The sequence below is a fragment of the Aspergillus terreus genome, genomic scaffold, assembly GCF_000149615.1.
Source record: "Aspergillus terreus NIH2624 scaffold_15 genomic scaffold, whole genome shotgun sequence".
NCBI classification, from domain to species: domain Eukaryota; kingdom Fungi; phylum Ascomycota; class Eurotiomycetes; order Eurotiales; family Aspergillaceae; genus Aspergillus; species Aspergillus terreus.
Window position 1 is genome coordinate 967,365 of NT_165938.1, and position 23,936 is coordinate 991,300.

General features: G+C 51.3%; 9 protein-coding genes across 9 annotated transcripts; 5 read left to right on the plus strand and 4 right to left on the minus strand.

Moving 5' to 3' along the window:
- Window positions 1–1,467: 1,467 nt before the first annotated feature.
- On the minus strand, window positions 1,468–3,780 carry ATEG_09832 (uncharacterized protein; the record flags this gene model as incomplete). Its single annotated transcript, XM_001218453.1, has 3 exons — window positions 1,468–2,154; window positions 2,216–3,496; window positions 3,715–3,780. 3 exons carry the CDS (start codon window positions 3,778–3,780, stop codon window positions 1,468–1,470), a joined length of 2,034 nt encoding a protein of 677 aa, XP_001218454.1.
- A 1,798-nt stretch (window positions 3,781–5,578) lies between these two features.
- ATEG_09833 (carboxylic acid transport protein) lies at window positions 5,579–7,327 on the plus strand (the record flags this gene model as incomplete). Its single annotated transcript, XM_001218454.1, has 5 exons — window positions 5,579–6,135; window positions 6,192–6,322; window positions 6,370–6,548; window positions 6,597–6,945; window positions 7,008–7,327. 5 exons carry the CDS (start codon window positions 5,579–5,581, stop codon window positions 7,325–7,327), a joined length of 1,536 nt encoding a protein of 511 aa, XP_001218455.1.
- Window positions 7,328–8,069: 742 nt separating this feature from the next.
- Window positions 8,070–8,734, minus strand: ATEG_09834 (uncharacterized protein; the record flags this gene model as incomplete). Its single annotated transcript, XM_001218455.1, has 3 exons — window positions 8,070–8,378; window positions 8,430–8,610; window positions 8,682–8,734. 3 exons carry the CDS (start codon window positions 8,732–8,734, stop codon window positions 8,070–8,072), a joined length of 543 nt encoding a protein of 180 aa, XP_001218456.1.
- Window positions 8,735–9,497: 763 nt separating this feature from the next.
- Window positions 9,498–10,084, plus strand: ATEG_09835 (zinc finger CCCH domain-containing protein; the record flags this gene model as incomplete). Its single annotated transcript, XM_001218456.1, has 2 exons — window positions 9,498–9,511; window positions 9,559–10,084. 2 exons carry the CDS (start codon window positions 9,498–9,500, stop codon window positions 10,082–10,084), a joined length of 540 nt encoding a protein of 179 aa, XP_001218457.1.
- Window positions 10,085–10,828: 744 nt separating this feature from the next.
- On the plus strand, window positions 10,829–13,246 carry ATEG_09836 (uncharacterized protein; the record flags this gene model as incomplete). Its single annotated transcript, XM_001218457.1, has 3 exons — window positions 10,829–11,292; window positions 11,329–11,959; window positions 12,083–13,246. 3 exons carry the CDS (start codon window positions 10,829–10,831, stop codon window positions 13,244–13,246), a joined length of 2,259 nt encoding a protein of 752 aa, XP_001218458.1.
- A 1,024-nt stretch (window positions 13,247–14,270) lies between these two features.
- On the plus strand, window positions 14,271–16,675 carry ATEG_09837 (fungal specific transcription factor domain-containing protein; the record flags this gene model as incomplete). Its single annotated transcript, XM_001218458.1, has 2 exons — window positions 14,271–14,587; window positions 14,662–16,675. The coding sequence occupies 2 exons, from the start codon at window positions 14,271–14,273 to the stop codon at window positions 16,673–16,675; spliced, it is 2,331 nt and encodes a 776-aa protein (XP_001218459.1).
- A 460-nt stretch (window positions 16,676–17,135) lies between these two features.
- Window positions 17,136–18,386, minus strand: ATEG_09838 (NAD(P)-dependent alcohol dehydrogenase; the record flags this gene model as incomplete). Its single annotated transcript, XM_001218459.1, has 3 exons — window positions 17,136–18,071; window positions 18,161–18,214; window positions 18,363–18,386. The coding sequence occupies 3 exons, from the start codon at window positions 18,384–18,386 to the stop codon at window positions 17,136–17,138; spliced, it is 1,014 nt and encodes a 337-aa protein (XP_001218460.1).
- A 967-nt stretch (window positions 18,387–19,353) lies between these two features.
- ATEG_09839 (sugar porter family MFS transporter) lies at window positions 19,354–21,151 on the plus strand (the record flags this gene model as incomplete). Its single annotated transcript, XM_001218460.1, has 4 exons — window positions 19,354–19,573; window positions 19,627–20,324; window positions 20,386–20,626; window positions 20,688–21,151. The coding sequence occupies 4 exons, from the start codon at window positions 19,354–19,356 to the stop codon at window positions 21,149–21,151; spliced, it is 1,623 nt and encodes a 540-aa protein (XP_001218461.1).
- A 1,245-nt stretch (window positions 21,152–22,396) lies between these two features.
- Window positions 22,397–22,984, minus strand: ATEG_09840 (uncharacterized protein; the record flags this gene model as incomplete). Its single annotated transcript, XM_001218461.1, has 1 exon — window positions 22,397–22,984. One exon carries the CDS (start codon window positions 22,982–22,984, stop codon window positions 22,397–22,399), a length of 588 nt encoding a protein of 195 aa, XP_001218462.1.
- Window positions 22,985–23,936: the final 952 nt, after the last annotated feature.

The following is a 23,936-nucleotide window of genomic DNA, read 5'->3' on the forward strand; positions in this document are numbered from 1 at the left end:
GTCTTTGTCAATCTATATTTGGATGAAAGCTCATCTATTTGACAAATGGTTCGATCGGATCGGAAGGGTCTGAGACAAGTGTCCATACAAAGGGGAGAACCCGGATTATGTCATTGTCAGGGTCTTATCTGACCAGGGAATGGAAGCATTGACTGATGTTTATATTGACTGCTAGTATGATAGGCAATCACTTAATGAACGAGGCACAGCATTAAGACTAGACCCCTTGAGACAGTTTTGTTCTTCCGGATTATAACCGAGATGGGCGAAGGTAATTCAGGCGTCATTCTACTATGACGCATCCGTGGACTAGTACATCTCCTGCAGTCATCTGCCAGAGTGTAAACAGAGGGAACGAAAGATGCACTTCTACAGGTGCCTTGTGGGAGATATTGATCATCGCTAAAATAAGATTGTGGAATCATCATCTGCAGGAATGCTGACCTAACTGAATGACAATAAAACAGACCAGAGTACCAAATGCAGAACGTAGTACGCCACAAGTACCAACCCTAGTAAGTGGAAAGCCATGCTTCACCCGATTACCATGCTGAATGCATCCCTCTGGCAACTTCATCTTCTCCCTCTTCTCTCTATCGTCACTTATCTAGGCAACCATCCTGCAACATACCTCCAACATGCTCCCCAACAAGATCCCCAGCCTCATGATCCTATTCATGACAGCTCTTTCCGTCTGGACCCTCCCTCACTCCAGCCCCAACGACCGCCTCAACGCCGTAGTCAACGATCTTGCTCAGGTAGCCACCGATTACACCATCCTCCACAAGTCAATCAAGGACTTCACAGGCCAGAAAACCGCCTTCAACACAATCAACCTCCATGAACGAATGGTCGAAGCCCATCTACGCAATACCATCAACGACGCAGTCGCGTGTTCGCCCCTGAACGAGACCGGAAGCCAAAGAATCATGGACGGACTGGCGAAGCCGTATCCGGCGTTCATGCAGGACCTCCTGGAGGGTATCACAAACAAAGTACGTGCAGGCAGACTCCTTCCATCTATCTACGTGGCGCTAATAGAGGGTAGAAACCGCAGTTCGAGCACGTTAAGAAGCAGGCGGAGGTTCTACAGTGGTTGGAGAGCTTGTATGACCTTTCTAATCGGTTGCCACTGGCGCTGGAGGAGAAGGTGGTTAGCAAGGATGCGGAGGAGATTGAGCGGGGAAGGGGTTGGTGTAATGGGTTGTTTGAGCGGCATATCTCTATCTGGAGGGTGTGATTGCCGCCGGGGATGTGATGACTGCGCATAGGCTTACATTGCCCAGGCCCGGTGTTGGGTCTTGATTTGCTCTTTACCAGTGGACTCCTCCCTACCTAGGTAAGACATCACTGTTCTTGCATGGGAAGGACAGTTGTCGCCAATCGAATCTTCCCTCGTATGTTGTGCCAGGCTAATTTCAAAGACAGGTAGACAAAGACAGTGACAGTGGCTTTAGAAAATTACATCTAAAGAAGTCTCTCCAGTTCATCCGCCTCATGCGAGAACAGATGACTGATCGACGTCCGTCTCTTCAACCACCGCTTCCACCACCACTCGCCCTGCGCATCTTCCTGCTGCTCGCAGGGAAGCAGAATCGCATGGTCCAGCGCGTGTGGCAGGCCACGGTGTCGACCACGCACCTCCATCGCAATAATGATCAACTTCGACACCCAGCTGAACTGCGCGCAGAGACTCGTGTCCGTCCCCGGGTATCCCAGCGAGAGCCCGACAGTGCCGTATCCAGAGACCATCTCAAACAGAATTGGAAACAGTGAAAATGCCCGGTCATTGGGATGCTCCTGTAGCCGCTTGCCCTCGGCAACAGCAATGAGAAAGAAGCCCAGCATTACGTACCACAGATCGAACCCCAGTTGGCGCTGGATATGCGACATCAGCCCCTGTTGCGCGTGCGGCATCGGCGTGTCGTCGTAGTAGATCCCCAGGCTCTTTTCCTCGTACACGTTCGTCTTGCGCATAACGATGGCGATAGGAAAGGCCGAGATGTACATCATCACCAGGAAGGAGACTTGTATCGCTGGATGGAGCCTGCTCAGCCAGGTGATGGTGAAGCCCGCAGTGCGGGTCGAGGCGATTTGGAACAGGCCGTTGACGAATTTCGCGCCCGCGGACATGCCGGGATCTAACCGTGCGGCCTACATGTTCGGATAATGTTAGTCGGGGTTTGCACTCGCGCCGTCCGGTGAGCGTGCTTACCTCTTGGAGTGCGTAGAAGATAACGAGGTCAATCGCGTTCAGCAGGAGGAGAACAGCCGCCAGTCGCCATGTGTCGGCGCGTGGGAAGAGTAGCGTGAAGCAGCGTCGAGGATGTTCCAGGAGGTAGTGGAGTTCCTCGTCCAACGGCGTCCCGTAGGACGTCATTTTGGACAGTGCCCAGATGATCAATCGCAGCATACAGGGGAATCCGGTGTTGCCCATGACGATCAAAAAGGCCATGGTCAGGAGCGGGAAGGACGCGTACCGGAACGAGGCCATCGAATCGGGCGACAAAGTGTATCCCAGGTCGTTGAACGCCGACCCCGATGTAAAGGTCGCCCACCAGAACTTGTTCACCTTGATCTCGGCGAGGGTCGAGTCATACTGCGGGCTCAGCGAGATCCAGAGCATGAACACCAGCATGCCCACGATATGAAAAACCAGGAAATATGACACCAGAATGACCATCAGTGTTTTGAGAGCCCGGTACTCAATCCCACCGAGCTCCTCCTTCTGCGCCTCGTTCCACTGCGAATAGCTGGCAATGGACGACTGCCACATGAGCGGCGGCAGATTCGGCATCGTGCTGCCGTAAATGTCATGCGAGTTTCTCGTCCGCGTGCTGGAAATCGACGCGCGGCGATTGCCGTTAACGGGATAGGACGAGTACGTATGTCTTCTGTTCTTCTTCAATTCGTAGTCGCGGTCCGTGTCGTCGAAGGTGATGTGCGGGCCGGAGGAGCCGTTCGCGGGCTTAGATTCCGGACTGCTCGTTAGGAGGTGTCTCTCCTGATCTTCAGGTTCGCTGAGTACCGCACTCTCCTGGCTAGTCCTGGGCTCAGGCTCCGGAACGGTTCTCGTCAGCCCGACCAGCGTCGGAGACTCCGAATCCAACAGATGTTGATTCCAGCGACCACGCTCCGCATGGCACAGGGCTTTGGCGTCGCGGATGGCGCGTCGGAACCTCCGTCGAAACCAGTACAGCCGGATCAGGACCAAAAGCGAATGCATGAACACCACGTTTGTCGCCATCGGAACGATCCATAGTGTGATCTGCTGCAGTAGATGCAGCCGGTTGAGGTCGACGGGGTTGAGCCCGCTCTGCGTGGCGGCGCCGGACGCGAGGAGCAGTGCATCGATGTAGGAGAGGCCGCCGGGCAGGTAGAGGAGTAGCGACGCAAGCAGAATCCAGAAGATAATGTAGAAATAGTGGTGGCGAAGCCGCAGGGGAGAGGTCTCTACCTGTGGCTCACGGTTGGGGGGCATATGTGAGGGACCGACCTCTTTCTGGTCAGATTCTCAGCCTGGACACTTCAGCGTGTGAGGATGGGAGGAGGAGAACCGGAGGGACATGATGGTCGTTGAAATAGTTCGGTGGGAGGAAATGATCGCGTCAACGGGATTGGCTGGGAGTGAGGAACAAATGCCTCGCTCATGACATCGTGATGCCTTCGACAATGGCTTCAGACAAGAATACCTAGTCGCAGTTAGAAACTAACCAATACTGTAGTATAATCTCGAGCTGATTCTAGATACTTATTGTTATCATCGGCTTCTGTTGCCATGGTTATGAATTGAACTCCTGATGTGCTCAGTTGACCGAACAGTCCTTAGATAGTGAGAGTGATGAGGCAAGAACCGAAGGAACGACTGGCCCGGATTATTCGCTCAGGAACCGCTGTTGAAGACGCCACCAGATCAGTCCGATCAACTTAATTCAGTGAACAGTCAAGTGGATGGTCCAATATCCAGACTAGGTAGAATATGCATTGTGAGCAAAGAAAAGAGATTTGTACGGAGGAAGTTTCCCCAAACTATATGTCTGTGGGGAATGACTGAGTTAGGTAGTCCTCCGTATACAAAGCAAGCACCCAGGTCTATAAGATGTTCGGATGAAAGGACATCGCGGCACCTGAAAGTGAGCTCCCAAACTACTAGCTTACGAATCAATGCAGAAGGCATCAACGATTTTGTTGAGTTACAGGAGGTGGATAGAAAGACTGATGCAATCCCACGTACGAGTCCACATTTGATAATAACATTATAAATCGAAACTGCATTGTTATAACACTCAGTTCTATACCAACATCCTCAGACCCATTCATAGAATCGACTTGCTGCCAAGGGCAAAAAGCTCGTTGTGGCCACTTCCAAGCCCGTAAGGCTAACAAACCCTAACATCTTAGAGGCCACAAAATGCCTCACAGTAGGGAACAAAGGCGATGTCCATCTTGATCCACTGCCATTCCTAGCATTCAATCAAAGCCAATCGCTCGCTTGCCCAAACCCATCAAGTGAGATGCTCCTTTCACAAACCCCGAGTTGTTCCGAAGAGCCCCTAGGACACGTCCTAGTTAAGCCTTCCGCTCTGTCTGGACAAGCGTCGTCCAAGACTTGAGCCCCTCCCAAGACCACCTTGCCAAGCCGCGCCACCGGAGTTTTTATCGCTCCCGCTACAAGACAGCGGGATTCGTGCCGATGTAATTTCCCCGACGTCTCAGCGGAGGAAGCTTGTCAGCTCAAGCCGAGATACGAAGTCGGACATTCTCCTATGTCTAGGTTGCGGCCTTTGACCGAGTGACCCGATATAGGCCTAGACATAACTGGGTCAGAGTCCGAATTCTTCCTTCTCGGCATTAGTCTTAGGCCCTTAGGCTGGTTGAGAACAAGGCCAGCAGTTACATCGGATCATGCGATCCCCGAGCTTTCAAATTTCGAACCTGCCGCTATCTATTTGCCTTACTATACGGCTAGTGATCCCGTTCATGGCCAGATAATGGCGATGGATGGCATGCAATATATTCTTCAGACACAAGACAAGATGTAGGCAGGGCCCATGCTACGCAGCACACTGATAACTCCCTCCATCGCCTCCACTGGCTTTGCGCTCACCCCTGTCTCCCTGCGTGCTCATCGCTTGAACTTCCCTTCTCGTAGGATCGCCCCCACGGTCTAGGACGAAACCGGGCTTTGTGGCGTGTCTGGGCATCAGCTTGACCAGAAATATAGCCCTGGAGCGGGAAGACTCCGCGTTGGGCTTGTCAGCGTGGGTGACGCATGGACAACCACACCATACCCTAGGCGCTTGGCGGGATCTTGGCTCCACGAGATTGGAAGCTTTTCGCGGAGAATCACGGCTTGTAACCTGGGGTGCGTGTGGACCTGGATCTCGACACATGGGGTGGGGTTGACGTCGTATCCCCGTGGGGAAGTGACAGCGCGTGAGCTGTAGCGGACGGATGGAGGTAACTCCTACCTATATAAGACGGAAGCGTGACGTACAACCCGTCCTGTTGCATCCCAGACAGCTCATCTTCTCCTTGTTCTCTCCCAACCGCTCTTGCATTTATCAAGTCGCCCATAATGAGCACCCCAAACGAGCCCGCTGACCCCATACCAGACGGTATCTTTGCAACCGCAAAGCAGGCCTGGGGTGACCTGTTCAAGTGGAAGCAGCGCGTGGAGGTCACCAATGAATTCGGTGAAACCCATGCGGAATGGCAAGACCCCGAGCCTATCCAGAACCCAATCAGTCTCTTTCTTCAGTTGAGTGCCCGGGACTGGCTGTTCTTTATCGTCGGTCTGGTGGCCTGGACGGCGGACGCGTTTGATTTCCATGCCCTCTCTATCCAGACAGTGAAGCTGTCGAAGTACTATGACCGTTCCAAGACCGACATCTCCACGGCGATCACACTGACTCTCCTCCTGAGGAGTGTGGGTGCCGCCTTTTTCGGTCTGGCAGGTGACAAGTTTGGTCGCAAGTGGCCCATGGTTGTGAACATGCTCGTTCTGGGTGTGTTGCAGATCGCGACTATTTACAGCCGGACCTTTCAGCAGTTTCTGGCGGTACGGAGTCTGTTCGGCTTGTTCATGGGCGGAGTGTACGGCAATGCCATCGCCATGGCTCTGGAACATTGTCCGTAAGTTACCCCATCCTCCTCACACACCGGCCAAGCCGTTTGCTGATATCGGACAGAGTGAACGCGCGTGGCCTAATGTCCGGTATCCTCCAACAAGGCTATTCCATGGGATATGTCTTTGCGGCGTGTGCGAACCTCGGTGTTGGCGGCAGTACCGAGAGCTGGAAGACTGTCTTCTGGATTGCAGGTTTGTAGACCTTCCTCAGGAAACGTTCTCCACTGACATTCTATCAGCCGGCATTTCGATTGGCGTTGGTCTTATTCGCATTTGTTTCCCCGAGTCCAAACAATTCCTCGAAGCGAAAAAGGCGGGCAAGGCATCGTCCGATCCCAAAGCCTTCTGGAGGGACACAAAGCAGATGTTGGCCAAGGAGTGGAAGATGTGCATATACGCTATTATCCTGATGACTTGGGTGAGTCTGGATCCTCTCCGAAAGTGAGCGACCTACTGACGGTTCTAGTTCAACTACTACTCGCATACCTCCCAAGATTCCTACACCACGTTCATGTTGACACAGAAGGATCTGGACAACGCCTCTGCTTCGCGCGCGTCAATTCTCATGAAAACTGGTGCTTGTGTTGGTGGTACGATTATCGGATACCTCTCCCAGTTCTTTGGACGTCGTCGCGCGATCATCGTCTCGGCCTTGGTGTCGGGTATCCTAATTCCGGCATGGATCCTCCCAAATGGGGAGCGAGCACTGAGCGCCACTGGCTTTTTCATCCAGTTCTTCATCCAGGGTGCATGGGGAGTCATTCCGATTCATTTGAACGAGCTCTCTCCACCCGCATTCCGTTCTTCCTTCCCAGGTACGTCCTGAGCTCTGCGGTTGTTGAATGGCTGGTGAATGAATACTAATGTCAATCTCAAGGTATCACATACCAACTCGGAAACATGATCTCGTCCCCTTCAGCTCAGATTGTAAACGCTATTGCAGAATCAACCTTCGTGAAGGGTGTCTCTGGTGAGCCAGCACCTGCCTACGGACCAACCATGGGCGTTGCCACGGCCATCATTGCAGTGGGTATCATGGTCACGACTGCCTTTGGGCCTGAGAAACGTGGCCGCAAGTTCGAGACTGCTGTTGCGGGTTTGGATGAACAGAACCCCAAAGAAGCCGATCTCGAGAAGGGCCACGAACTGGAAAAAAAGGCCACTGGGGAGAGTGTTCAGAGAATAGAGAAGATCTAGGGAATGAGGATCTAGGCGATGATGATGACTCATGATAATGGCTCAAATAATCGATGTGATGCAGAAGATGGTTGAAATGGTGGGTTGCTATGGGTTTATGCTCTGACAGTTGATTTCTCTTACTACATGCTTTCTTAAGTGTTGTTAATGTAATGGAATGTCTCGTACGAGGATCAAATGCAGTCCTGTCCGAATTACCAAGAAAGGGCGACCGCAGATCTAATTTGAGACGCCCCTATTTGCGGAGGGTCTAGGATATAAGCACGTGTCACGGGTGCTATCTAGGTAGCATCGATAATGTTAGGTGATAGACGGTTGCACATACTATCCAGCCTAGTTCATAGAAATAGGCTCTCGATTGAGTCTATCAAACTGATAAACCTCACGTATCACTGGTCGTGGTGGGACAGAATCATCTCCGCGCATAGACACTTAACATATCCGTACCCCTCCCCATATCATATGTCCGCTCTGGTCGGATATATAACTTCCGTACAAACGACCCCTGTGAATCATCTTGACTTTGATCTCCCTTATCTGTGACGATTCCATCACCGCCCCGAGCCAAAAGATCCCAGTGAACCCCATTCAGCCCCCATGGCGGCCCTGGGAGACTGGGATCCTTGTACATCGGAAACTCTAGACATACAAGCAGTCCACCGGTTCGAAGCAACGAGGCCATCCGTGTCGACCAGTCTCGACGCATGCTGGGATGAAGAGCGCATAGGAACTGATGGTGATATTAGCTCGACCAGCAGGAGATACCCCAGGTATTTGATTCTGGCCATACCGTGTAATCATATATCATATCGAACTCGACACCTGTGCACCAATCCGATTGAAAGAAATCACCTTCGAGAAAGGTCACTGCTCCCCGCGTCGAGTTCTCCGCACCCTGGTAACCCTCTCCAAAATTGTACGCCTGGGGACTCTTCATCTCCGATATGGCATAGTGTTGGGCTTCTTTGACCGCCGTGGCTGAGATTTCCAGCCCATACGCATCGAAACCATGGAGTGCCAGCATAACCACGTCATATCCCCTTCCGCAACCCTATCCTGGTCAGAAAGACAATAGTGTATTTTTATTGGAACATATACTGACAGGAACAAGTGCCTTCTTCCGTGCTCCGTTCGCATGGAATGGGCAGAAAAAGTCGTCTGGGCCCCGCTGATGCGCTTCAATGGCATCGATCAATGCTGGTGAAGGTTTGCCCCGATCCCATAGATCACTGTTCCCCGTGTCCCATAGACTGGACCAACCTGCGCCGTGATCATCAACAGAGCTAAACTGGGGTGTTAGTGACCATGATAACCTATGAAAAGTGGCTCGAGCTCAGACCCGAACGGAGCTTACCAGCCTTCGAAGTGGCTGATCAACTTCCCTTTTGGCGGAGTTGGTCCTGACATTGTTCGCGATCGCTGATTCTCCCAGTCTCTGATGTTGGATGTCGGTCCGTACAGATGAGAGAACGGACGATGCGGGAGATGACTGGAGCTGCACGCATCAGGATATCACGTGACACTATTGATCTATATCATACCCTTCAGGATTCGCGTTGACTTTTACTACACAACATGCCTCAGAAAGCCTGATTACTTAGTATACAGGTTACTAAAAGTGACCGAGTGTCACATACTGTGTGCATTTGCAATTTGCTCACCCCAAGCTCCCTCACCATCAAAGTGTCTCATACCTACCACTACTCACCTCATTTGTAGCCTGAGATACCTCTTTGGGTGGACTTCGAGACTTGAGAATGTAAACTAAGCTTAGAGCCTTTATTATTCAGTCACTAAGTTGAGAATCAGGGCACAAAGATATGCCGTGGCTGTTTGAGATCTGTGACGTGACCTACTTACCTGGAGTGAGAGAACAGGAAAATGCTTAGGTACATTGACGGGTGGGCGAGCTCTCACTTAACTGGGTTGTTTTGAATACTTTTCCCTCGACACTTAACCTTCTCATCTCTCACTTCACTCTTTTCTCTTTTCTTCTCTTCTCCCCTCACCATCTCGTATCTTCCCCTTCTCATCTCTCTCGTCTCTTGCCACATCTCAATCCATCACTTCTCACTTTCTATCCCTATCCATCCCCTTCTCCCTACATACTGTCCTCTGAGCCCTGCCACTTTTCAAGTTATCACTGAATGAAAACCCCTGCGGTCACAACATGGAAGGCAAAGAGTAGGTCCGCCTCATTCGCCCAGGTTTCCTACGGCTAACAGAAGCAGACCCTGTCCCTTTGCCAAGCTTGGAATTTGCAGGCTTGGTTCACGTTGCAAATACCTTCATCCCACCGACTCATTGTCTCTGGCCCAGCCCCCTGGAAGGCTGCAGTCTGCCGGAAGACATGGAACGGTTCAGCCTCAAAGGCCATCACTCCAGCAAAGGGCTGCGCCCCCTCGAAGACCTGAGCTCCCTGAAGCACCGAGCGGAAACAGACGACCTCAAGGATTTGGAACATCCAGCGTGTCAGAACAAGAGTTCAAAACTTGGAGGAGATCTATCCCACTCGAGACCCAAAACATAAGGCCACTGCTTATGCGGATGTCTGCGTTCATTCAAGACGCTCGTCGCCTAATCGAAACAAATGCTAGTAATCTTCAAAGTGTGGTCAAATCCCTCGCCAGCGAGGGTGGCTTGTCTCGCATTCAGGAACTTGTCCAGCAGGACTTCTCTACCATGCTAACAGCTATGAAGCTAGAGAGGTTCCAAAGTCAGATCCTCCCCTTCCTGGAGATCGTGTCACACCCCTGATGTTCTGTCATCATTGATCCTAGAGCAGGCCGTGGGCACTATCTATAACATTCTGTATGGCCGAGGAGGATCAAGGGCTGTTGGTCTCTTCACATATATTGGTGATGTGCTGGAGGCTTCTAGGGACGACATAGACTTCGCTGAAAAACTAGAAGTCTCATGCCATGTCTTCTCCCTCGTTGTGGAGCTCAACTCTGAAGCCCAGGTGCAGAACGACCTCAAAACCCAGGCAAAGAGAATGCATGACCTGTTTGTCGCGACCCAAGGGACAGATCGGAATCATGGCAACCGCTATCTCGACCGCCTCGTCCGTCGTCTCGAAATGGGATCATCGCTGCCCACTGCTTCAAAGCCAAAAGTGAAGCCCAAAAAGACAGATCTGTCCTTTGTCGTTGCCCATGAACCACCGGGAGGGCGCCACAACAACGATCATGCCAACATCTGCAACATTAGGATCATGCCTACCTACCAGGAGATCATTTGCAGGCGAGCGGAGTATCTCCCAGCCACCGATCCTACGCAATGGCACATCGACGGAATCTAGGGACTCGTGGACCGAAACTTCCGTCTGCTACGAGAAGACACCATAGGACAGCTTCGAGATGCAATTCACGTTGAGCTCCAACCCTCGCCTTCTGGACATAGAACTCAGCAGCGCACCCTCACTTACCATGATGCTCGCATAGCACATCTTAACCTTGATCCGGTTCTGGGTTTCTATTTCAAGGTCCAGTTTCCACGACCATGGAGACTGAGAACCTTCACTGCTCGCGAGCGTCAGATCTGGTGGCAAGTGTCGAAAAGACTGCAGCCAGGTGCGCTAGTATGTTTAATCGTGCGAGGAAAATCGGTCATCTTCTGTACGGTCACGGAGCTCCGACCAAGACAGAAGACAGCGAGAAAAAAAAAGAAGCGACGGACCAACTTCTGTGGAATGACAACGAAAAGACCTCAGTGTTGCTTCATCTCGTCGAGCAGCGGTCTAATATCATACAATCAATCCTCCATCAATACAGTCGAAAGGCTCTACCAATGTCGTTGGTCAGATTCCCTGGTGTGCTTCTTCCTGGATTTGAGCCAACCCTTCGCGCGCTGCAGAGCATCAGTGAATCTCAGAACTTGCCCTTCCCAGACCTGCTTCTTCCCGCGGACAGTTCCACAGGCGGCAAAAGATCAATTCCTCCACCAGCATATGCCCTGAAGCGTGGGTTCGTATTCAATTTACGTTGCCTGATGAACAATAGGAAAGATTTTCATATCCGCGCTGGCCAACCCGTTGACGTAGAATATCTGCACGAAAATTCTTCCCTAGACGGAGCACAAGCGGAAGCCTTGGTCCATAGCCTTCAGCACACGATCGGTATCATTCAAGGCCCCCCGGGCACTGGCAAGAGCTATACGGGCGTGGCCCTCATAAAAGCCTTGCTGGCAAATAGGGTGCAGGGAAAGACACGTCTGGGGCCTATCATATGTGTCACATACACAAACCATGCACTGGACCAGTTGTTGGAAGCGCTTATTGACAAAGGGGTCACGTCGCAGATCGTCCGCATTGGATCACGTTCCAAGTCAGAACGCCTACAGCAGTTCAACATCCGGAAAGTCGCTCAGAACATCGATAGAACGAGATTGGAGAAGTCTAGTCAGTGGTCTCTGTACGGTGAACTCAAGAAGTACACGAAAGATTTCGATGCCCTTGGGCTGAGAGAAACCACCACCGCCACTCGACTGCGGGCCTATCTCCGCGAAAATTATTCTCAACACTATTCGGCATTGTTCGGCGAGGATGACGATGGATACCAGATTGTCACCAATCAGGATCCTCAGGTAGAGATCAACAAATGGCTCCAAGACGGCGCATACGACAGTCCGGTGGTTCGCTCGGTAGACCACCTCCAGATGGTCAACCCATTACAGATGTGTCGCCAGGAACGCCAGGTGTTATACGAACATTGGATCCAAGAGATGACGGCTGATATGCACGATGAGGTTATATAGCTCACTGCGTCACATGCCGAAACAAAATCCGAATTTGACGATATTCGAGACGAAGTGAATCTGCGATGTCTCAACGAAGCACACATCATTGGATTGACCACTAGTGGACTTGCTCGGAACCTAAGCATGTTGCGCAATCTCCAATCGAAAATCGTTCTCTGTGAGGAGGCTGGAGAAGTTCTTGAGGCACACCTTCTAACCGCATTGTTGCCTTCGGTGGAACATACAATTCTAATCGGGGACCATCTGCAACTTCGACCTCAGATACACAATCATGAGTTATCTCGAGAGAATCCTCTGGGCGGCGAAAAATACTCACTGGATGTTTCTTTGTTTGAGCGTCTGGTGGATTCTGAGAGTGCCATGGGCTCAAACCTCCCTTTCTATACTTTGGAGACTCAGCGACGCATGCACTCATCAATCGTCCAGCTCGTGCGAGATACACTTTACCCCCGATTGTCAGATGATCCCTCGGTGGCAGACTACCCCGACGTTGTTGGAATGCGGAGAAGGCTCTTTTGGCTTGACCACAGAGTCCCTGAAGGTGGTTCCGGTATTCATGATGCTATGGCGACTACACACTGGAATCAACATGAGATCGATATGACCATCGGATTGGTGAGCCATCTCGTGCGCCAAGGCAAATACCACAGCAATGAAATCGCGGTTTTGACCCCATACCTCGGCCAACTACACAGACTGCGACAAATACTTGGTCGATCATTTGCAATTTCCCTTGGAGAACAAGGTCAAGAAGATCTAGATAACGCGGGAGTTGAGGATGAAACAGCCGCTGGTCCGAAAATTAGAACAACCTTGCTGCGAACACTTCGAGTTGCCACTATAGACAACTTTCAGGGCGAAGAGGCCAAGGTGGTGATCATCTCGTTGGTACGGAGCAATCCACAGAATTGTTGTGGTTTCTTGCGCACGCCGATTCGAATCAACGTTGCTTCTCTCTCGAGCTCAGCATGGCATGTATATTATTGGAAACTCCGCCACTTCCGAGCATGTGCCCATGTGGGCAAATGTCCTGGAGATCCTGCGTCGGAACGAGAATATCGGCCCTGCGCTGGAATTGCAATGTCCCCGACACCCGGATACACCGATCTACGTTTCCGAGCCAGACGACTTTACTCGAGTTTCCCCGGAAGGAGGCTGTGACTTGCGCTGTGTACATCGTCTTGCATGTGGCCACGCCTGCAAGCAAAAATGTCATTCTAACATCCTCCACAACGCCGTGTACTGCATAGAGCGCTGTCAGCGTCCACTCAAGGGATGCAGTCACGAGTGTCCGAAGAGGTGCGGTGATGCCTGCCCGTCCAAGTGCACTGTCGACGTATTCCAGGCAGACCGGACGCTGGAGTGTGGCCATGTGGTGCAGAACCTCCCCTGTTGGCAAAGCCAGAACCTCAAAGCCGTGAAATGTACGGTGATGATCGAGAAGCAGGTGCCCAGTTGCCACCATACCGTCAGCGTCGCTTGCCATATCGATGTCACATCGCATTCGTTCCAGTGTGGAACATTATGCGGACAGCCTCGACCTGCAACAGACATCGCAACAACTGCATCCGGAACCACTGAGTGAGAGTGTCTTGACTACATGGTCCATCAGTGAGTGAGGTGCAAGTAACCTGTTCTGATTCTATGGTCCACCACTTGTGTCTAGCCCTATGTTCATGTCCATAAGCATTCTGACATAAATATTTCTGTTGTTTCACTTAAACCATGACAACCCAAGACCTAGTCGATAGGATTATCCTAGATTGAGAATTTGGTCCGCTCCAAGAAAGCATCCCAGGTAGTGACTTTGAACCCCGGCTTTGCGATGAGATCATGGCTCTCCTTCGGGCTTGGGCCCTTGTAGTAGCCAGGGCTTTCAATGGAAAGTTGATTTTCCAGTATTTTGTCGGCCATCGGCCAAGGTACGAAGCTCTTGTAAGTTCAGAGTCTATCTGGACAAACCGAGTTTTCTTCCGCGTCACCTCCTCGTACTCAGCAAGTAATCCGAGTTAGTAGAGTTCAGGTATCTGGTAGAAACTCTTGGCATTAAGGGACACTCGGCATTGCCACTGAACCCTATTGCTGGCAGAATCAGAGCGGTAAGCCCATCCTATCTACCATTAGCCTTTTACGTTCCCGATGCGCACTTGCCAACTGCTTTGTTGCTCGATTCCGTATCTACACAATGACTTGCTCTCATAGTGATGAAGCTGATGCGGAGATCCCGTCTATATCATCAAGGTCCAGAGAAGTTGTTGATTTGCGGTCGTCGTTACCCACGAGAGTCAGACGCGCGTGTGAGAGATGCCGGCAACATAAGTCTCGGGTAGGGCCACCCCGTGCCGACTTACTCCAGACTACCAAAGCTTTACTGTGCGCGGTCAACATCACCTGTGTGCTAAACAATGCGACTTTTTATAGTGTGATCCGTTTCGGCCCTGCTCGTTATGTGTCCGCGCCAACGTCCCTTGTCGACCGCTTTCGACAAGCCAACCAGGACAGGTATCTGCCCGGACGTAAGCTGTAACCTGGAAGAATAAGAACAAGAACTCGTCATGCTGATATCGTGGTACCAGGCGCATGAAATCCAAACAAGTTTCGAGAGGTCGTCGAAAACAAACCGGTTTTCCATTAGAGAATTCCGACGAACAGTCGCAGGATGCAGCTCGTAGCTCTGGCAGGAATGCACCCACTCCAGCCCGGACTCAATCACCAGAAATACCTTCAACGAGAGACCAATTTGAAGAGTCCTCGAGAACAGATGGTATGACACCATCTCTCGCCTGCGGCGAAGCCGAATCTGCAATTGGAATAGCTAGAAGGCTCTGCGAACTTGGCAGTCACCACATCGATGAGCAGACCACCTTTGCCATTCCCGGTTGTCAGACTACTGGCCCTAGTGGGAATCTCTTCAACTCGGCACCAACCGGTCAGCGAGTATCCATAACCGTGATTTTGGGCCAAACGTTTCCACCCATGGGTCTCGTGTACAACCTAGTAGAGGAATATTTCCATTCCGTCCATTGGTTCTCACTCGCCATATTTGAGCCGAAGTTCCGCAGCAAACTCCATTCCATCAAAGATGGATGTGCATATCCCTCACAAAGACCCTTTCTCTTGCTGTTAGCCGTGATGCTCGGAATGGCGGCGTGGTATCGTTCTCGAAGGAGTGACACTGACCTGACAGACGATGAAGAAGACTGGGAGAGATGGAGTGCGGACATGATGAAACTCGTGGAGTCAAATGTGGTGGAATTGATGGATCAACCTTCAGTTACGGCGACCCAGACATGTATCCTTCTGGGATCCCATCACGTCTATCATGGTCGTCCAAACCTTTCCTTTTCTTTACTGGGAGCAACAATCAAAATGGCCCAGTCTATAGGATTACAACGACAATGCCTGCGAGGGAATCCTGAAGACATCGAGGAGCGGAAAAGAGTCTGGTGGACCATATATACATGGGACAGGTTCGCTTCCATCACCTACGGCCGGCCATTGGGCATCAACGACAAGGACTGCAATCTTCAGATGCCATCGGATGTTTTGGAGAACCCGAGCTTTGCTAGCTCTGGCTTCCCCCAGGATGAGGCAATATGCTATTCCACCTATCAACGCGAATTGAACCGTCTATACTGGATTGCCTCGCCAGCCCTCGAGGCTATTTTCGGTTCTCGCACGTTCGGGACTTCGGAACAGCTGGCTGGCGACTCATACTTCGCATTGGTCAAACATGCCACTAAGAAACTGGAGCAATGGCGATCTTGCCTACCCAGTCACTTGAGTTTAGATCTCGAGAAAGACGTGTTGCCTGATGGGCCAGCAAGCTCGAGAGCATATGCATTACAATCTCTGTCGTTGCAACTAACATATGACAATATCTTGATTGTCCTGCATCGACCCTTGCTAGCGCGACAGGTGCATAATTTATCTAATATGGGCAAGCGGTCTCCAGATCAGTCAGTTCATTCAGCGACAGCCACCCATTCCGCCCATCACTCTGGCTCAAATTTTGATCCGGCATTTTCCGAGACGAGAGTGACTAGTCCGGAACTTTGGGTGGATGCAGCGGTGAGGACGTCAAAAATAACAGAGCTGCCGGTACTTGTTCGACTCGCCACGGAAAGTCATTTGGTCGCCTTTCTCGCTATCAATCTATTTCATGCGGCAATCGTGCTTGCTGTGCTCGCCCTTTCACAGCCTCTTTCAGACACGGCGCAAGATGTTAAACGCACAATCACCCGCATATTCCGTGTTCAAGACCTGATCGGGAAGCGGTCTGCATTATCGAAACAGAGCACTCTCATCCTCAAAAACGTTGTCGCTTTGCTCCTTCGGCGAGAGTCAGAAGCCATGCTTGCACCCTTCACTGGAACGACCGAATCAACAAGCCACCAGGCTCTCCGCAACGGACCTGATTCATTTCCGTTCTCTGTAGAAGATGCGCTCCGGTTACCGGCTGATGCGACGCTGAACTCGCGTCAATCTCTTGCCATGAACGATGAATTATATGATGTTAACCCGCTGCACCGCTTGAACGAGAGTTTAGCATCGGTTCAACATGGTGAGGCCCTTCTTGCATTTTGGTGAGAAAACATATGTGCGCTAATATGTCGTGATTTCTCTTGATGTAGCATTGGGTCCGGGAGATGATCGGTTTTTTGGAACCCCTCCGAGCGGAAACATTCTCCCTGGCCACGAATCTATCGAGCAAAGCGGACACTCAAACGGCGTATGGCAGCCACCTGCACAAGGCTGGGATGCGCCTGAAAGCATCCAGAGTGCTAGTCTAGGCAATTCATACGACGGAAATATGGAAGGCGGAATATACTGGTTATGGGATATGACTTGGAATGCAGCCGACAGATGATCCTACTTTTCTATTTGTATACATGCACGATTACGCGAACCAGGCAAGTCACGACTTATGATTTCCACACTGCAACCAGACTTGGGCAGGTCATGTTTGACTTATTGATATCATTCACTGTACGAAGTTGATGGTTGGTATCTAAGAGACACCCTCTATTCATATAGTTATATCTTTCGGTCAGAGATCTCTGGCCGTTTCCATATCGAAACCTGGGCCATAAATCACAGTCTTGATGCCAGACCGGCCAGCCACGTTCTTGAATCCGTCTTCAGCCGCGAAGAAAGAAAACTCATGGGTGACCAGTCCATCCAACTTGACGCGGCGTGAGTTGAGTAGGCCGATCGCTAGTTGGAAGTCTCCTGGGCCATACCGGAAACTCCCCTTGAAAGATATCTCCTTGTCACAAATTTGGCCCACTGGAATAGAGAGGTTGGGCTTTCCCAACCCGACTTGAACAAATGATCCGCCCTGCGTGAGGGCGTAAATCCCACAATTTACGCAGGGCTCAGCCCCGGTCGCATCAAGGACAATGTCGAAACCTGCCTGTACACCAGCGGTATCCAACAAGGCCGCAGCGTTCTCCTCTGGTGATTTAGAGTTCATCTGATAGGTGTGGGTGGCACCATGCTCCAGGGCAAAAGCCAGCCGACTAGGGACGATGTCCACGACGGCTACTGTCGCGGCACCAAGGGCTCGAGCGACTGCACTGCAAAGTAGCCCGACCGGCCCTGCGCCAAATACAGCCACGGATCTCTCCTGCATGCTGCCCGCCTGCAGAGCACTGTGTATGGCGACACTCAGCGGCTCAATCAGTGTGCCGTCACGCAGCGAGACATGCGACGGCAGCTTATAACAGCACTCCTGGGGCACACGGTAGTAAGTAGCAAGTGTACCGTCGTACGGGGGTGTTGCGGCGAATCGAACGGCCTGACAGAGGTTATATCGGCCGGAACGACAGTGACGGCAGGTATTGCAAGTGCTGCCCGGTTCCAAGACCACACGGTCGCCTACGGCGAAGCCCTCAACACGATCGCCGCATTCGACCACTATTCCGGAGGACTCATGTCCGAGAATGATCGGTTTCTCGACGACATACCGTCCTATCGCGCCATGCTGCCAATAATGTATCTATGTGCGGAAAAGCCTTGTTAGCATCGGCCAAGTGCATGCAAGCAACCAGAAGGATCGGACTGTGATCTTACATCTGAGCCGCAGAGACCCGTTGCGACAATTCGGACTATGATATCGCGGTCCGACTGGAGAGTAGGTATGCTGCGTTCTTCAAATGTAAAGGAGCCGCCGGGATGAAGGACAAAGGCTTGGTTGCTATCCTGCACAAACTCCTGGTGAGCCGACACGGTTGGAGAAATGAGTGCGCTGGATGAAAGTGTGACAGGAACGCACCTTGCCAATGGTTTTGACTGTCATCTTGTCTGTTGCCAGTCTTGTAGTGAGGTCGATCGCGAGGATTGACGGACATTTATAAACATTGAGACGAACAAGTGGTCGCAATTTGAACGGGATAGCGTCCCGTTAACACAGCCATTGATCCGATTCGGGTCCGGAACTGAAGCTATGTATGTGTGGAGGACTCCACTGAGCTGTCTAGTGGCTCTAAGATCACTTTCGCTCTGACCACCGCTTCTCGGTGTCCCACTGTCGCACGCATCACGCGAACCCTGGAGAACAACAGGTACAAAGCATACGTAGAGCTCATAGGGTTTGTATCTAGGCTCTTACTGGACTACTCCATGCTGTATGTCCAGGATCATAGCGGAATCTCCGCAAATTCCGGCAGAAGGATGATTACATCTGTGCTGGGCGTCAATATCTTGGGGCCCATCGGCTCATCTCCTGAAGGCCAAATAGCGCCCGGAACCGTGATATTTGCCACCGGAACCGAACGCACAACCAATCTCCACACCTATTCGGAACCGTGAGGTCCCGCCGGAATACACTCCACACAATAGCTGTCCCTGAATGGTTGAACAGTAAGTATACCATGCGCCATCTGGGCCGGATTTTTAGATCACAAGGAACCCGACTACGATGCCGACCTATTTCCGTGGATCCCACTTTTCCGGACCGAGCTGATGAGGTTTTGCCCTATTCCGCTTGGCCTTGGCCGGTATGGGATGGATCTTAGTGTCTGGGGCCGCAGAATATGCTTCTGCTGGTCCAATATCCAGGGGATTCTCTTACCAACACTGTGGAGAAACATCACCACCATTGTGGAGAAACAGACATGAGACTTTTTCCCCGTGGGAATGTGGTCTGGGGTAAACATAAAAGCCCTTCTGCCCCCCACCAATATGGTGATTATGGTACACATCGAGAAATCTCCTCAACATAGTGCGATAACTGAAGTCCATCTTTCTGATATCACTTCGGCCTCATGAGTTCTGGCGTGAATTCAGCGCTGCGGGAGCGCAATGCAGCCACCAAAGACCGATCTCAAGCTGCTGTCATGCCCCAGGCTGCACAAAGTACCTGGCTGGAGAAGAAGATCAAGCCTACCAAAATCAGCGCTCGATACCCTGTGAAAGGCTCGCCCCTGCTCTACGCGACCTGCGCCTTTGGTAGCTTGGGAGATGCCCTTTTTGGTTACAATTCCGGTATGCCGTCCCCAGCGAGACGGTCCCTCAAAGGCAGGCTCTGACGTGGATAGGTATCATGTCCGGCTTGCTTGTCAATCCAGTGTTCGTGTCTCGCTTCTTCAAGGATTTTGGGGGAGCTGATGGCTCGACTTCCTCGGTGGACCCTTCTATCACAGGAATATCGGTCGCTTGTCTCCAGGCGTCGGCGGCGGTGGGTGCACTCGTTGCAGGTCGACTCGGTGATATGGTGGGACGCAAGAAATGTGTTCGCATTGGCGCCTTTATCTACTTCTTCAGTGCGTTCATCCAGATGTTCGCCCCGGGATTTGCAACCTTCGTCGCAGGTCGTACTGTTCAAGGACTGGGTGTTGGATTTCTCTCTATGACAGTGCCAATCATCCAGACCGAGATTGCCGCGCCTCATCGCCGTGGATTGATGGTGGGGATCGAGTACACATTCTTGATTGCCGGGTACATGCTGTCTTGCTGGGTTGACTACGGATTCAACTTCTTGCTCCCCAGTGACATGTCATGGCAAGGCCCATTCATCATCCAAATCATCCTGTCCTTCATCCTGTTGACCATGTCCTTCTTCCTCCCGGAGACGCCTCGATGGCTGGCAATGAATGGCTTCCTGGATGAAAGCCTGCAAACTATCGCAGACCTCCATTCAGATGGCAATACCGAAGATGAAGAGGTCCAGAAAGTTTTCCTGGAGATCCAGGAAGCCGTCATTTACGAAAGCAACCTTGGCAAGTCCACGTGGAAGGTATGACCCCTCCTCTTTTGTCGAGACCTCCCCGTAAAAGCAACTGACATGGGACTTGCAGGAAATGTTCACTCGATACCGCAAGCGAACGATTGTAGGCATCACCGTGCAGATGTACGCACAGATCAATGGAATCAACATCATCTCTTTCTACCTCCCAAGCACTCTTGCAAGCGCTGGATTCGACAATCGAAAATCGCTCCTGTTCACTGCAGCAAACGCCCTGCCGTATACCGCAGCCACAATTGTCACCTGGTGGCTCGCGGACAGATGGGGCCGGAAGCCTCTACTCATACTCGGCGGTTAGCGATCCTTTGCCGCACCAGTCAGACAGCTTTGAAACTAACAAATGGAACCAAACAGGTCTTGCGATGGCTATACTCCTAGGCATTGTCTGCGCCTTTACTGAGGCGGGCTTGGACGTCCAAATCAAAGCAAATGGCCAGTACGCATTTGTCATGCTCTATAACATCGTCTACGGCTTCACCTGGGGCCCCATGCCATGGTTACTGCCGGCAGAGATCTTCCCGCTCCGCGGTCGCAGTAAAGGCATGGCCTTAGCCACCACCAGCAACTGGATCTTCAACTTTGTCATCGGGATGGTCTCGCCAGATGCCTTTGCCGGCATTCATGGGTACTTCTATCTTGTGATTGCGGGCTTCTGCCTTTCTTCGGCCGCACTCGTATACTTCTACTATGTTGAAACTGCAAATCACACCCTCGAGGAGATCGCAATTGCGTTCGGCGATAAGGCATTTGCGGACCATGACGTAGAGGTTATGGAGATCGCTGACGGGAAGATCGAGACGGTGGAATCCCAAGTGTGACAAAAGACAACTGAGTCTTGAAATCGCTCTTTTTCTTCGCTAATGGGAGGATAGATGTAGACAGCCGTTATGAAGCTAATCTGATGGAGAGTAGGTCATGTTCCTTCTTTTGAATGATATCCTGTTTGTTCCCGGCCTGACTTGTACAATACCTTTTTTACTTTCCAAAATAGGAATGGCAGAAAGCAATTCTCTGTCTATTTTAAGGTAAAGTATCCAGGAGAAGATGGACCATCGGCTTCATTTCTGGAATCGTTACTGCCAAGCCAGCGCGATCTTCTTATTACGCCGTGGGAAATCTTGCTCGAGGAGATGAAGATTGCATGCAAAATATGCATAGAGGTGTCAAACTATATACATGACATGACCGATCTGCTATCCTCCTCACCCAGATGATATCCCCGTTCGAGAAGCCCAACAACAAGACACCACTCAAAAGGTGATGCCCAGATGATAATAATCGACCGCTCGAAGAATGACGCTTGTAAACTGACTCTCGCGGAAGCCGATTCTCAAAGTAAAGGAACGGAAACGAGCGGGCAGAGAGGGGTCGCGTACTGGCGTATGGGTCCTGGTCGTCCCCAGCAGCTCTATCCTCGCGATTCCATAACAGGGAAATCAACCCCCGGAACCACTCCAGAAAGGCTGGGGGGCTGTGGAATTCTCTGGGTCTGTATTCGTTGTTAGTCTTTGACTAACACAAAGGAGAACAGGGAGGACTTTACGGTTTTTTCCGGATCCAAAAAACTACCCAATCGGTCAATGCCCATGCTATACGCATGGCCATTACGGCGAGACCCAACAGCATGAGACGGACCGCGTCGCTCCCAACGGACTCACCGTTCTCCTGATTGAAAGGACAGTCGGTGTTAACAGGTGGCATATTGATATTGAGTAATGTCAACGATATGCAGGACTCTGGACGCTATACTAAAAGACCAAGGTCGTTTTAGGTACGGAAGCCCGACATAATGCAGGTGTCCTGGTCGGGATGTCATTTCAGGGAGGCATTATTGGCCGCGACAGCGATGAGGTTTATGGAGATAAAGAGGATGAGGATGAGGGAGAAAGTAAAGAAGAAGTTGAAGAGGATGAAGAAGGTGAAGAAATTGCAGGTCATTGAGGCGATGACTCCTATTCACTCTATGAAAACCAGGGCAAGCAGGCAGTGGGAGTGAAGAGACGTTCTGAGAGAAGAGAAGAAAGGGAAAACTGGCTTGATTATATCTGCCTACTTGTAAAGAGCTAAAACTCGGACTGAGGAAGTCGCGGATGAGGGTGGTAACGACCGTGTACCCGTATACAGCAGGGACATTCTTCAGTGCAATGACCGTAGACCCCGACCTCCTTCCTCTCTTCCATATCGTTCTCCGAAGTCCGGATGTATGAGAAGAGCGCTTTCTCACAACATCCACAATCACGCCCACAGCATCCTCCATTATCAGCACAGTCATTGCGGCCCACCGACCACATCCAAGGTCGACCGTGTTTGTCCGTCCAGACTCTCGCACGTTTCAACGTGGCCAGAAACGGGTTAGACAGATCCCATCGCTCTATCTTCGAGGTAATAATTCCATTCGAGTCCCAGTAAAGCTCAGTTAGGTGGAGAATTTCGGCCTGTAGCTTTCTGCTTTGATCTTCGGAGAGGCTGTTAAAGTAGCTCGGTGGTTTTCCATCGGCATCACTTTCTGGAGGAGTCTGAAGTTCAAGAAGCCGCCGCCGCCGCTGCAGAATGGCGTGTCCTCGTACTTGCTCAGCTTTGTAAGACCTGGCATTATCATTGGCAGCCTCCGCCGAGGTTTTCATGAATTTGTCGACCTGAGCCTGTCGCATGTTCATTGGCACTAAGCTTTGGAGTTCATAATCACACCGAGCCTTGAATTCTAAAAACGTATCGATTGTTGCCTTCTTTCGAGGAAAAAAGCACATCTTTGGTTGATAGAGACAGAGTTGTATCAGGAGTCGTGGGTATGGATGGATGAGTCTTAGGTAATATCAGAAAGTGTCTGAAGGTGAATCGCTGCTGAGTACAGGAAAAAGTGCAAAGGACAAAAAGAAGAAGGCTACTGGCAGGGTTTTATAGCACCTCAAGTGCCGAAGTCTTGACCACGAATTATGCTAAGTTGACGTAGTTATAAACTTCCGAAACGCTAGGCGTCCGGACAATATCCTCACCACTATGTAATCGGGTGGCTGATAAAACTCAGTCTGCGGGTGTTACGGCCAGTTGACCAAGGAACGCTCATGGAGGACGGAAATACTCCTACAGGGACAGACAGTAGACGCCAGTTCAAGCACTTCGACGATGCGAACAAGCCCCACCCTGCCTCGCCTACTCCCAGTGCTCCCTGGATAATGTTGCCTCCAGCTACATGTAGTCTCTGAACGTTTGGGCCGATGTAATATCCCTATGCGATACGACACACCTCAAGGAAAAGGGCATAGTTTGCATCACTCTTTTCCATGAAGGCAGTGTCTGGTCACGTGACAGCCTCAACCCTATGTACGCCCAATGCACTGCGTGAACATGGGACATAGAGCTGTCTGCTGATTCCCCGCACAGGAGGACCACAGCTTATCGCATCTGATAAGCCGCCCCTTTTGTGGAATCCCAGTCGAGAGGCCGTTAACCAAGTGCGCGTCAAATACTTCGATGGCTCCGCCACTGAAGTCGCGACATTTGGACAACCTGAACCAACATGCACCATCGAGCTGTCGCAAAATGAAAATGAGCTGTGTGGTTACTAAAGTGATTTTGTTATCGGAAAGTGCCCTACAATCCCAG